The sequence below is a fragment of the Aquarana catesbeiana genome, linkage group LG07 (assembly GCF_042186555.1).
Source record: "Aquarana catesbeiana isolate 2022-GZ linkage group LG07, ASM4218655v1, whole genome shotgun sequence".
In the NCBI taxonomy this organism is placed as follows: domain Eukaryota; kingdom Metazoa; phylum Chordata; class Amphibia; order Anura; family Ranidae; genus Aquarana; species Aquarana catesbeiana.
The window spans coordinates 27,759,941-27,772,928 of NC_133330.1; the positions used below are offsets into that span (position 1 = coordinate 27,759,941).

Consider the following 12,988-nt stretch of genomic DNA (forward strand, 5'->3'; position numbering starts at 1 on the left):
GCTATACTGGAAAAGCGTCATCACCTGCTTCCCAGTTGTTCCAGGGGTGGGAGTGAGATGGTTATAAAACACTTGGATTGCTGGATGCTTCATCTCAGGAATCGTATTTAACCATTTTGCTGCCCTGGACTCCGTATTCATCATCTCGGTATCTGTTTTTCAAATGCACATTAAAGTGCCAATACGCTGAATCGCCACAAACCAAAAACGATTTTTAGTTCATTTTAACCACTTCACCTCCTGGAAGATTTGCCTCCCTTCATGACCAGGCCATTTTTTTGTGATGCGGCACTGCGTTACTTTAACTGACAGTTGCGCGGTCATGCAACGCTGTACACAAATAACATTTGTAAAAAAAATTCCCACAGATACAGCTTTCTTTTGGTGGTATTTGATCACCACTGTGGCTTTTTTATTTTACTTTTTTGCGATATAAACGAAAAAAAATAAGACCAAAAATGCAATAAAAAGTGTGTGTGTGTGTGTGTATGTATATGTACGTGTGTATATATATATATGTACGTATATGTATGTGTGTGTGTGTGTGTGTGTGTGTGTATGTACATATGTATGTATGTGTGTGTGTGTATATATATATATATATAATATATATATATATATATATATATATATATATATATATATATATATATATATATATATATATATATATATGTATATATGTATATGTATGTGTGTGTGTATGTATATGTATATATATATATATATATATATATATATATATATATATATTTTATTTAGGGCTGGGGAAAAAATCGATTTAAATCTTGAATCGATTTGAGAGGTCAAATTGATTCAAAATCTCAGCAAATCAATTTTTTTTTTTTTTTTTTTTTTCACCAGGACCGGTGCTGAGACCGCGCTGGTCCTGAGGATCTGCGGGCAGGAGTTTTTAGGCTAGGCTGGACGCCACGGACTAGGCCAAAGCCTTGCCTAAAAACTCCTGCCCTCAGCTCCTCAGGACCAGCGCGGTGTCCAAAAAAAAAAAAAAAACTCGATACGAATCGTGAATCAAGTTTTTAAAAAAAAAAAAAAAAACGCAGATTTTCTTTTTTGAGAAAATCGCCCAGCTACATATAATTATAATTTTTGATTTTGACAAATCACAGCAGAAGTGGCACGTTACCATCACACCCCCCAACCCCCCCCCCCCCCATTTGGAAGTGCAGAATCTCACGTATGTGTGTATATATACATGATTTTGCACAGCCGCCCTGTAGAAGTAAATCTGCTATAGGGCAGTGGGCAAGGGGTTAATACTTAAAGCAAATGCCCCCATCCATCCATGTCCCCATGATTTATTTTGCTGAGAAATGATTCTGAAAAACACCCCCTAGCATTTCTAGCTGCGTTTCATCTTAAGTTAGAGGCAGATGATTCAAGTAGAATTTACTTCCTGGAATCCATCTGCCCTTACCTCAGTCATGCAGAAAAGAGAGTGTCCTTGGCCTCTCCTCCTGGGATGTATGACATTTTGACCTAGAACTGGAAACCAGGAAGTAACTGAAGAAATGTAAAAAAAAAGTTTAAAACTAGTAAATAAGATCTGCTTTCCTATTTACTAATGCTAGCATCATAAGGATTAAACATAGTCCATTTTGATTGAGAGAGTGAAGTTCTGCGTTAACCACCTGCCGACTGCTTACAGTAAAAATACTGCAAACAGGCGGCAGGTACAGGCGCAATCACATACCTGTACGTCGGCTCTTTCTTCTGGGTTTGACGGCATGCCTGCCAACCTGTACTGTGATTGGATACAGCACGAGTTTGGCAGCAGATTTCAGCTAGTGAATTAAGAGCACGAAGTCTGTCTGCTGCTTCATTCCTTTGCTATCCGCATGAGTCACTTCTGACCAGTTTTTCTGACACCAAGAGAAAAAAGGTGACACGGGAGGGGCCATTGGCTCCTGCTGCTATCAATCAAATGCTATGAGGTCGAAGTGGGGAGGAATGGGGCCAAGCGTGGCTCCATAAACGCACCACTCGGGAGCAAGCACATACGTGTGTTCCTATTGCAAGCAGCTTGCTATAGGGGGGCACGGAGAGGAGGAGGAGCCAAGATCGCTGGCAGGGGACCCCAGAAGAGGAGGTTCGGGGGCCACTCTGTGCAGTTCCATTGTACAAAGCAGGTGAGAGTATAATGTGTTTTTTGTTTTAATTTTTTTTTTTCTTTATTGCCTTTAGTAACTAGAAAAAAAAAAAAAAAAAGCTAAAAGGGCAGCCTATTTATTACCTATTTATTACCATACATACATATTGTAAATACAGTGGATTAAATTGTGCTTGGAGTGTCCTTCGCCATGTTTTAGTCCTTGAAGGGGAATGCAAACCGTGCCGAGTAACGTTCACATTCCACTAAGTAAAAATGGTCAAATCAGTATCTCAGGAATTTCCACCAGCGATTTCTGATAGCGAAGGGTAAAAGACAATGTGAAGTGTCCACAGGCATTAATGCTGCAAAAAAACTTGGCTGGGAGGTGAAATAAACCATGTCAGTGAGCCCGTGTCCAAGCTGATTATGTAAGGTTTAATAATGTGTATAAAAAGACGAATGGCCATTCCGGTTGGATTGAACGACCCACCAAATGCTGCATTCGTGTTCCTAAGATTCCAGGAAAAGGGGAGAGTGGAAGAGATTTATATGTTTAATTTGATATTTCTCATAGAAATTAAACAATGGCTATTTCAGGGCTCAAGAGGCAACACACAGCATTGCGACTATAAGCCCAGGTTCACGCCTGATGTGGTGTGCGAGTCCATTCCTTTTTGCAGTGCAATTTCAAGAAGCCGCTGCAGTGTGAGTTGATGCGATCCTAATGAGTTTTTGATGCAATTCGGATACAACTATCTCTCACTCTCTCTCACCTGCACTAGGAAAGCAAAGACTTGCAGAAAATGTACTGGAATCGTGTTACTTTTGGACCGATACAGTGGGGCAAAGAAGTATTTAGTCAGCCACCAATTGTGCAAGTTCTCCCACTTAAAAAGATGAGAGAGGCCTGTAATTGTCATCATAGGTATACCTCAACTATGAGAGACAAAATGTGGAAACAAATCCAGACAATCACATTGTCTGATTTTTGAAAGAATTTATTTGCAAATTATGGTGGAAAATAAGTATTTGGTCACCTACAAACAAGCAAGATTTCTGGCTCTCACAGACCTGTATCTTCTTCTTTAAGAGGCTCCTCTATCCTCCACTCCACTGTTTGAACTTGTTATCAAAATAAAAGACATCTGTCCACAACCTCAAACAGTCACACTCCAAACTCCACTATGGTGAAGACTAAAGAGCTGTCGAAGGACACCAGAAACAAAATTGTAGACCTGCACCAGGCTGGGAAGACTGAATCTGCTATAGGCAAGCAGCTTGGTGTGCAGAAATCAACTGTGGGAGCAATAATTAGAAAATGGAAGTCAAACAAGACCACTGATAATCTCCCTTGATCTGGGGCTCCACGCAAGATCTCACCCCGTGGGGTCAAAATGATCACAAGAACCGTGAGCAAAAATCCGATCACAAGAACCGTGAGCAAAAATCCCAGAACCACACGAGGGGACCTAGTGAATGACCTGCAGAGAGCTGGGACCAACGTAACAAAGGCTACCATCAGTAACACACTACGCCACCAGGCACTCAGATCCTGCAGTGCCAGACGTGTCCCCCTGCTTAAAGCGGGGGTCCACCCACACCGCCAAAAAAAAAAAATATTAAAAGCCAGCAGCTACAAATACTGCAGCTGCTGACTTTTAATACATGGCCACTTACCTGTTCCAGGGTCCAGTGATGTCGGGAGGCGACGCCGAGAACCCGCTCGGTTCTCGGCAGCTGCCGCCGCCATCCTAGGTGAGGGAATCAGGAAGTGAAGCGTTGCGGCTTCACTTCCCGGTTCCCTACTGCGCATGCACAAGTCACGCTGCGCGTCCCAAGTGATCCCCGCTCTCTCCTGGGAGCTGTGTGTTCCCAGGAGACAGCGCGGTGGGGACGGGAAGAGGTGTAGACTCCCATGGGAGTCTATGCCGGAAGTGGGTGCAAATACCTGTCTTGGACAGGTATCTGCACCCCCCTCCCCCCTGAAAGGTGCCAAATGTGACACCGGAGGGGGGGAGGGTTCCGAAAAGCGGAAGTTCCATTTTTGTGTGGAACTCAGCTTTAAGCCAGTACATGTCCGGGCCCGTCTGAGGTTTGCTAGAGAGCATTTGGATGATCCAGAAGAGGATTGGGAGAATGTCATATGGTCAGATGAAACTGAAGTAGAACTGTTTGGTAGAAACACAACTTGTCGTGTTTGGAGGAGAGAGAATGCTGAGTTGCAACCAAAGATACCTACCTACTGTGAAGCATGGGGGTGGCAACATCATGCTTTGGGGCTGTTTCTCTGCAAAGGGAACTGGACGACTGATCCGTGTACATGAAAGAATGAATGGGGCCATGTATCGTGAGATTTTGAGTGCAAACCTCTTTCCATCAGCAAGGGCATTGAAGATAAAACGTGGCTGGGTCTTTCAGCATGACAATGATCCCAAACACACCGCCAGGGCAACGAAGGAGTGGCTTCGTAAGAAGCATTTCAAGGTCCTGTAGTGGCCTAGCCAGTCTCCAGATCTCAACCCCATAGAAAACCTTTGGAGGGAGTTGGAAGTCTGTGTTGCCCAACAACAGCCCCAAAACATCACTGCTCTAGAGGAGATCTGCATGGAGGAATGGGCCAACATACCAGCAACAGTGTGTGACAACCTTGTGAAGACTTACAGAAAATGTTTGACCTCTGTCATTGCCAACAAAGGATATATAACAAAAGTATTGAGATGAACTTTTGATATTGACCAAATACTTATTTCCACCATAATTTGCAAATTCTTTCAAAAATCAGACAATGTGATTGTGATAGTTGAGGTATACCTATGATGACAATTACAGGCCTCTCTCATCTAGACGTATGAGTGCTGCCAGCATTGCTGCAGAGGTTGAAGGGATGGGGGGTCAGCCTGTCAGTGCTCAGACCATACGCTGCACACTGCATCAAATTGGTCTGCATGGCTGTCATCCCAGAAGGAAGCCTCTTCTAAAGATAGCCCGGAAACAGTTTGCTGAAGACAAGAAGACTAAGGACATGGATTACTGGAACCATGTCCTGTGGTCTTATGAGACAAAGATAAACGTATTTGGTTCAGATGCTGTCGGGCAGGTGTGGCAGCAACCAGGTGAGAAGTACAAAGACAAGTGTGTCTTACCTACAGTCAAGCATGGTGGTGGGAGTGTCATGGTCTGGGGCTGCATGAGTGCTGCCGGCACTGGGGAGCTACAGTTCATTGAGGGAACCACGAATGCCAACATGTACTGTGACATACTGAAGCAGAGCATGATCCCCTCCCTTCGGAGACTGGGCCGCAGGGCAGTATTCCAACATAATGACCCCAAACACACCTCCAAGACGACCACTGCCTTGCTAAAGAAGCTGAGGGTAAAGGTGATGGACTGGCCAAGCATGTCTCCAGGCCTAAACCCTATTGAGCATCTGTGGGACATCCTCAATCGGAAGGTGGAGGAGCGCAAGGTCTCTAACATCCACCAGCTCCGTGATGTCGTCATGGAGGAGTGGAAGAGGATTCTGGTGGCAACCTGTGAAGCTCTGGTGAACTCCATGCCCAAGAGGCTTAAGGCAGTGCTGGAAAATAATGGTGGCCACACAAAATATTGACACTTTGGGCCCAATTTGGACATTTTCACTTAGGGGTGTACTCACTTTTGTTGCCAGCGGTTTAGACATTAATGGCTGTGTGTTGAGTTATTTTGAGGGGACAGCAAATTTACACTGTTATACAAGCTGTACACTCACTACTTTACATTGTAGCAAAGTGTCAGTGTTGTAACATAAAAAGATGGAATAAAATATTTAAATGTGAGGGGTGTACTCACTTTTGTGAGATACTGTATATGCTGCCATTGGTTGAGAGTGCTGATTGAGAGTCGGTTGTCTGCTGGTTTTCCTGTTGGACAGGCTGACTTACACACGGGCAGAATGTCGGCCGGTATTTTTTGTACTGGCAAATGTCTCCTGACATTCTACGGGATTATACGTGGCTGTAGCCCTTAATTTAAGATATCGTATAGATTTCTGCTGAACTAGCTGAAATTTGAGCTATGGGTGGTTCTGTCGCGTATGCAAGGCAAGTATCAAAAGTGGTTCTAAAGGCTGAAGGTTGTATTTACCTTCATGCATCCTATGCATGAAAGTAAAAAAAAAAAAAAAACACCCTATGTACCCCCCAGCCCCTCCTAAAAACTTGAAAGATAAAGGAAGAGAGGGCGCACCAGCCTTATGCATTATCCCAAGTAAATTTATTTTGTATAAAAAAAGATAAAAACTACTCACAAGCATAGGCTCTAAGGAAGAAGTTTTACCTTTGAAATGCGTTAGCCAGCACGGACCCCTACATGGTCTCCCCTGGTCTGGAGAGTACAGGTCCCAGGACTGTTTAACCATGGAATGGAATGCCGTTTATCCATATTTATTTTCACATGCTTGTGAGTAGTTTTTTGTCTATTTTGTATAAAATTTTGTATAATTGTTTATTGTTTATAAAATAGATAAAAAAAATCAGAAAAATAATAAGTAAATGGAGGAGAGTAGTAGGGAGTTGAAGAGGAAGTAAACCCTGTCAAAACAAAAAACACTCTGCAGGACAAAGGCATAATGAGCTAGTATGAATAGCATACTAGCTCATTATGAATCACCTGAGATCGAAGCCCCGGAAGCGACCTTCGTTCACGTCCACCGTCGCCGCCTTGATACCCGGAGTGACTAACGGGTATCGCTGCTTCGGCGCTGTTACTGGCTGGATCGCCTTCACTAAAGACACGCTCAGTGCCTGCACGCGCCGTAGACACCGGTGCCCGTTTTTAGGAAAATATCTCCTTAACCGTGTAGATTTCTTGCACCTACAGGTAAGCCTTAATCTAGGCTTACCTGTAGGTTAAAGTGGTTTGTAAGGCTGATTAGAGTAAATTAAGGTTTAATAAGGGGTTAAACAGAGGAACATTTGTTCATCCTTTTTGATCTACAGATGAAGAAACAGAAAGATACAAAAAGAAACAATGTTTCTTTTTATTTTAGTGTTTCAGTGGCTGAGCAATGTTGTTAATAAACATTGCCAGCTGCTTTTTTTTTTTTTTTTTTTTTTTTTTTTTTTTTTTTTTTTCCACAGCTCCAATTACCACTTCTTTAACACTAGCTGTCAACAGGGGAGACCCGCTGACAGCTCAAAGAACCGAGCCTGAAAGTATCGGTGCATTTGCATGAGTACCAATACTTGTGCAAATACTTGGTATCGGCACCGATATCGGTGCAACCCTATTTTAGGCTTGAATTCTACTTTTAAGTTGAAGCATCCAGGTGAGATCTAAAGCTGCAGAACACAGTGACGGTCCATCTCGTTTTTGTATCTTCTTATAGCTTTGTTTTAATTAGCACTTTTTTATTTTATTTTTTTTTTATTTTGCATGATGGCAAACTATAAGCTAATTTTCCCATAGGGTTCAAGCAAAGCCTGCTTATGGAAACTGATAGGCCAGGCCATCCATGGGTAGTGTGATCTGGCCGGTCTGCTGACTCGCTGTTCTTCCACACTAATCCTAGACGGAATAGTGTACTGCAGATAGCATTGAGCTGCCTGATAGCAGTGGTCTGCCTGTGTTCTGCCACAAGGCTTTCCACCCCACATGGCATGTAAACAGTGACAGTCTGTATCAACATCTCTGTACTCCTGTGGTTTTTCCCACAAACCTCTCCTTGTCCTTATTTGCAGCCCCGGAGTTATCTGGCAATGACCCCGCGCTTGTAACTAGACACACCGCCTCCCGGAGAACCTAATACTCTATAGCTTTTATGAAGTTGCGTAAAACCCGTTTCCATATCGATTGCTTGGGCAGGGTTCCTGTAGTGGCTGCCATTTTTTAACCTCAGGAATTGAATTTTCCTTTACTATTCCTGCTTTTGCTGTCCAGTGCGGTATTTTGGCTGATCAGCAAAATTGGAATATAAAGTGATTGATTTTTTTTTTTATGTAAAAGAATATAGGACATAAAATTGAGCTTAATTCCAGTCTGATCTAGAGATTGCTTGTTCAGATTATTAATATAGAACGTTCAATATTTTAGGAGGGAAGGGTGGTAGTCATGATGATTTTCAAATAAAATACTTTAAAGTGGTTGTAAACCCCAGACATGAAACATCAACAAAGCAAATCCCTCTATAGGGTGTATGTGTCTTAATTAAAAGAACTAATTGTCATTTCTGTCTGCTGCCTCCTTCCTTTATCAGCATAAATCACTTCTGACAAGTTTTTCCTGACACCAAGAGAAAAATGGTGACAGGAGGTGCTGTGTGGAGGGGGTGTGTCCCCTTCCCTCCAATCGGCTCTCAGAGCTCTCCTCACTGAGCTTTGCAGAGTGTAGCTTCAGCTTCTCGCCCTTCATTTTCGAAAAGCTCCGGACAAGCACAGCAGCTCCAGCCGCTGACAATCCAGGGACGCGGGGGGCGGGGCAGAGTCCTGCTGTCTGTGGCATGGAAAGTGGCTCTCCGTGGGGGGCACTCCAGAAGAAGAGGAGCCAGGAGCGCTGCGGGGGGACCTCAGAAAAGGAGGATCGAGGCTACTCTGTGTGACATGTTTGTTTTAATTTTAAAAAAATGAATCTTTACAATCACTTTAATTCTAAATTAAGCTTAAAAACTCCAGCACTTGTATCAAGTCCAAATAACAAGCGCTCCAAATATACATCTCGGACTCGAATGATGGCCTCGGGTGATGTCTCCTCCCTCATATGTGTTACGTCCTGGGCAGGACTTTGTCAGCGCCATACCTTTTTTTTTTTTTGTGTTGCATTTAGATGTGGACTTTTTTCATTCCTGGCCCCATCCGATCGCTCCACCTCCCTACCCCTGACTACATCTGCAGCTCACACAGGCGCTGTAATCTCTGGCCTACTAGCTCACAACACCAGCCTCCCCTCCTGGCCTCTGTTGCTGGGTCAGGGAGACTGCTGTCAGCATCTGGAGCTACAGATGACAGCTTTTTTTTAGCAGAGCCACCATTCACCTACACGTCCGCAACCCTCACCCGCAACCACTAACTCACCAGGACCCCTCCTTGCCAACACTGTGCCTTCATCCCCACTACTCATCATGCTAGAAATTCCTCACCCCCTGCGCCCATCACATGATTGAACACTGTAGTATTACCCCACACTGCAGATAGTTCCTGTTTTATAACATTCAGGCTGCAATGTAGAACCCGTGGTGTCCTATGGAGTTCCCTCAACGTAATGATACATAGAAAACTCTATTTGGAGCACATGCTGGCCGCATGATTGAGTTCTTTCCCTACTGGCTATTCTTTCCCCAATCCGTTTTAATTGCATTTGGTACTCCAAAGCACAATGCACTTGTGTAAAGCACGCCACTGATTATTAATGTGCATAGCCATAGCCCGTCCATACCGCTGCTTTATAAATTTGTCTCCAAATGTTCTAATATGAGGCATCTGCATTCCTGTAGCTGTGCAGAACCCTTGGTAAGTATCTCACCAGTTAAAGCGCAACTCAAATTTTGTTAAAAACATTCCCCTCTGGGTGATCTACGGGTGCTTCTCAAAAAATTAGAATATCATCAAAAAGTTTAGTTTATTTCAGTAATTCAGTTCAAAAAGGCACTTCTATATTTTATAGAAATGCATTACACACAGAGTGATATATTTCAAGCATTTCTTTCTTTTAAATTTGACCATGGCTTACAGCTCGTGAAAACCCTAAATTCTGTATATTAGAATATTACATATGACCAATAAAAGGGGAAAAAAAGGGTTTTTAATACAGAAATGTTGGCTTACTGAAAAGTATATCCATGTACAGTATAGTATGCACTCAATACTTGGTCGGGGCTCCTATTTGCATGAATTACTGTATCAATGCGGTGTGGCATGGAGTCAATCAGCCTGTGGTACTGCCGAGTTGGTGTTATGGAAGCCCAGGTTGCTTTGATAGCGGCCCTTTAGCTCGTCTGCATTGTTGGGTCTGGTGTCTCTCATCTGCCTCTTGACAATACCCCACAGATTCTCTATGGGGTTTAGGTCAGGCGAGTTTGCTGACCAATCAAGCACAGTGATACCATGATCATTAAACCAGTTATTGGTACTTTTGGCAGTGTGGGCAGGTGCCAAGTCCTGCTAGAAAATTAAATCGGCATCTTCATAAAGCTGTTCAGCAGAGGGAAGCATGAAGTGCTCTAGAATTTCCTGCTGGAGTCCCGCGCTGACTTTGGACTTGATAAAACACAATGGACCAACACCAGCAGATGACATGACCCCCCAAATCATCACCTACTGTGGAAACTTCACATTGGACCTCATGCAACTTGGATTCTGTGCCTCACCATGTTTCCTCCAGACTCTGGGACCTTGATTTCCAAATGAGATGCAACATTTTCCACAGTCAGTGATGATTTGGGGAGCCATGTCATCTGCTGCTGATGGTCCACTGTGTTTGATGATATTAATACAATATTATTTTATTAGACTGTTAATAGACTTTTATGCTGATTATGGACTCTTAATGTGCCTGCAGTATCCCCATTGCAATTTCTATGTATGCGTTCTACTAACATTCTAATGTCTTCCGTTCTGCAGGTCTCTCATTCTGTGGCAAAACTCATCCTAGTTCATTTACATTGGCAAGTCTCAGAAATTCTAGAACGGTAAGTGTGTCTCCTTCTAACGTTACATTGCATAAGAATCACTGTGCCCCTATCCATTACAATTCATGTACACCATGACCCAGCAGACTACCTCCATCTGAAATTTAATAATGGCTTTTACCAGGTGCAGTTACATTGATTTTTCATGTATTCTATTACTTTTTTTTTTAAAGTGGATTAAGGGAGAAGCTGCTTCTTTCTGATGTCATCACTCAATGGTACACTGATAAGCTTCTGTAATATAATACCTTCAAAATACTTTGGCTGCCATACCACAATGCATGGTATTGCAATGCAGCAGTACAGTGTAAATGGCCTTAAATAATAATGGGTATTTATCCTGTTCTAACCTCCTCCTCAGCACTTTGCCTACTGTCACTAGGTTATTTATTTCAAGCTGTGGTAAGAAGAGGTGTTCTGTAGTAGGGATCGACTGATTATCAGTGCGGCCGATATTCACTTTTTTTTTTTAAAGTATCAGCCACAAACGTACCCAATGTTACCAATGATGCTTCAAGAGGTTTTACCGGGGTGATGCATGCAGCTGCAGGCATCTCTCCACTACCCTACTTTAGAGAGGATGGACAGCAGCTTTATTGTAATGACAACCGATGCAGTTCAGCAGCCGTTTGGCTATTATTACAAGCAACGGGAGGGGACGTTTAACCCCCCCCCCCCCGCCACCTTACGCCGCCTGCCCAGGCTCTCCCGACTCACCGGGAGGCCCGAGCAACCAGCCGACACGTCCGCCGGCTGGGCGAAGACCCGAGCAAAGCTGATGCTTCGTTTGGATCTCGGATATAATAACCCGGAAGCGATGTCATGACATCACTTCCGCATTACTGGTATCCTAAAGGTGCCAGTTTTCAAATATATAGAAAGTATTCAAAAATGCTGAGCTTGATGTTTTGAATACTTTCAAGTGCAGAGGAGGGGTTTGGAGTCTTAAAGACCCCTGATCTCTCCATAAAGCGTACCTGTTACTGACTATTACTGTCAATATGGAGATTTACATTCCTTGTGACAGCAATAACTGTGATCAAAAATAAATTATTTTTTTTTAAATGTATAGAATATCGGCACAGAATATCGGCTATTGGCCTTAGAGGTGACAAAAATATCGGTTTCGGCACCGGAAAAAACAATATCGGTCGATCCCTATTCTGTAGTTCAGGCAGGGCTGAAACCTATGCTTGGGATTTAAGTGCAGCAAGTGCTCGGTGTTGTCAGCTCCAAATAATTCTCTTTACTCACAATGTTTTAAGTTGGGGAAGTGTGAATGCATTGCAGAGATGTACTGTTTATTTAAAAAAAACAAAACAAAACAAAAAAAACTCTTCAGTGTTTTGAACTTGCTAGTGACTTCATTGTTTTTCTTCATTCTAGGCATAAAATGAATTATGCGCAGTTGTTGGTTGACGCCAGGGTTCAGCCCTCATCTTCTAAACATGTGAGTGCTCTGTTCTTGGTGTCTCTTGTTTTCTGCAGTGATCCTGGCTGTTGTTTCAGCTGCAGGTTCACCACGGGTGGCCTTTAGCTTTATTGCGAATTCATTCTCTTTATGGAATCTAGGGCGTGTTTCACAGCTGGCTGTTTAAGCAGACACATTTCAGAATTATACCAAGTAATTAAAGTGAAAGTTCATCTTTTTCAGAAAAATGAAACGTTGAACTAGCGCCCTACACCTTTCCCCTCTGCACCCCTTACCAAACCTACCACCCCCCGGTCCCCGCTGTACTTCTGTGGGTGATAAGCTGTCAGTGCAGCCAGTGTAGCGGACCACGCATATGAAATCCCCACTCTTCATCCCCTCCTTTCTGAGGGGCTTCCATGACGAACCGGAGAGTTTCCGATTGGTTAAAGTGGTAGTAAACCACAGCTAATTAAAAAAAACACCTGTAAGGCAATTGCATAATAACATTATGAAATACTTACCTTGGAACTAAGCTCTGTGTGTGTGTGTGTGTGTGTGTGTGTGTGTGTGTGTATATATATATATATATATATAATTTTTTTGTACATACAGTGCTATATGAGCACTTTATAGTTCGAGCAAGCTGTCAGCAAAATAACATTAAGAATTATTTTACCAACCTGCTTATAAGCACAAAGAAAGATGGGTTCTGTAGCCACCATGCTGAATCGAAATGGGTTCAAGTGCTGAACTACCTAGGATCATTTTCTTGGGGAATGCATTAGTTACACTGAGAGTCACC

At 43.1% G+C, this 12,988-nt stretch overlaps 2 protein-coding genes across 2 annotated transcripts in view; both read left to right on the forward strand.

Annotated features, from left to right (window-relative positions):
* The window catches only part of LOC141102820 (E3 ubiquitin-protein ligase ARIH2-like), a gene marked incomplete at its 3' end in the record, with an annotated part of 36,423 nt that extends 24,201 nt beyond the window's left edge, over positions 1 to 12,222 (forward strand). Inside the window, 2 exon segments of the mRNA XM_073591844.1 lie at positions 10,705 to 10,772; positions 12,159 to 12,222. Coding sequence (XP_073447945.1) covers positions 10,705 to 10,772; positions 12,159 to 12,222 — 132 coding nt within the window.
* Positions 1 to 12,988, forward strand: part of NCKIPSD (NCK interacting protein with SH3 domain) — a gene marked incomplete in the record, with an annotated part of 558,334 nt that overhangs the window by 310,786 nt on the left and 234,560 nt on the right.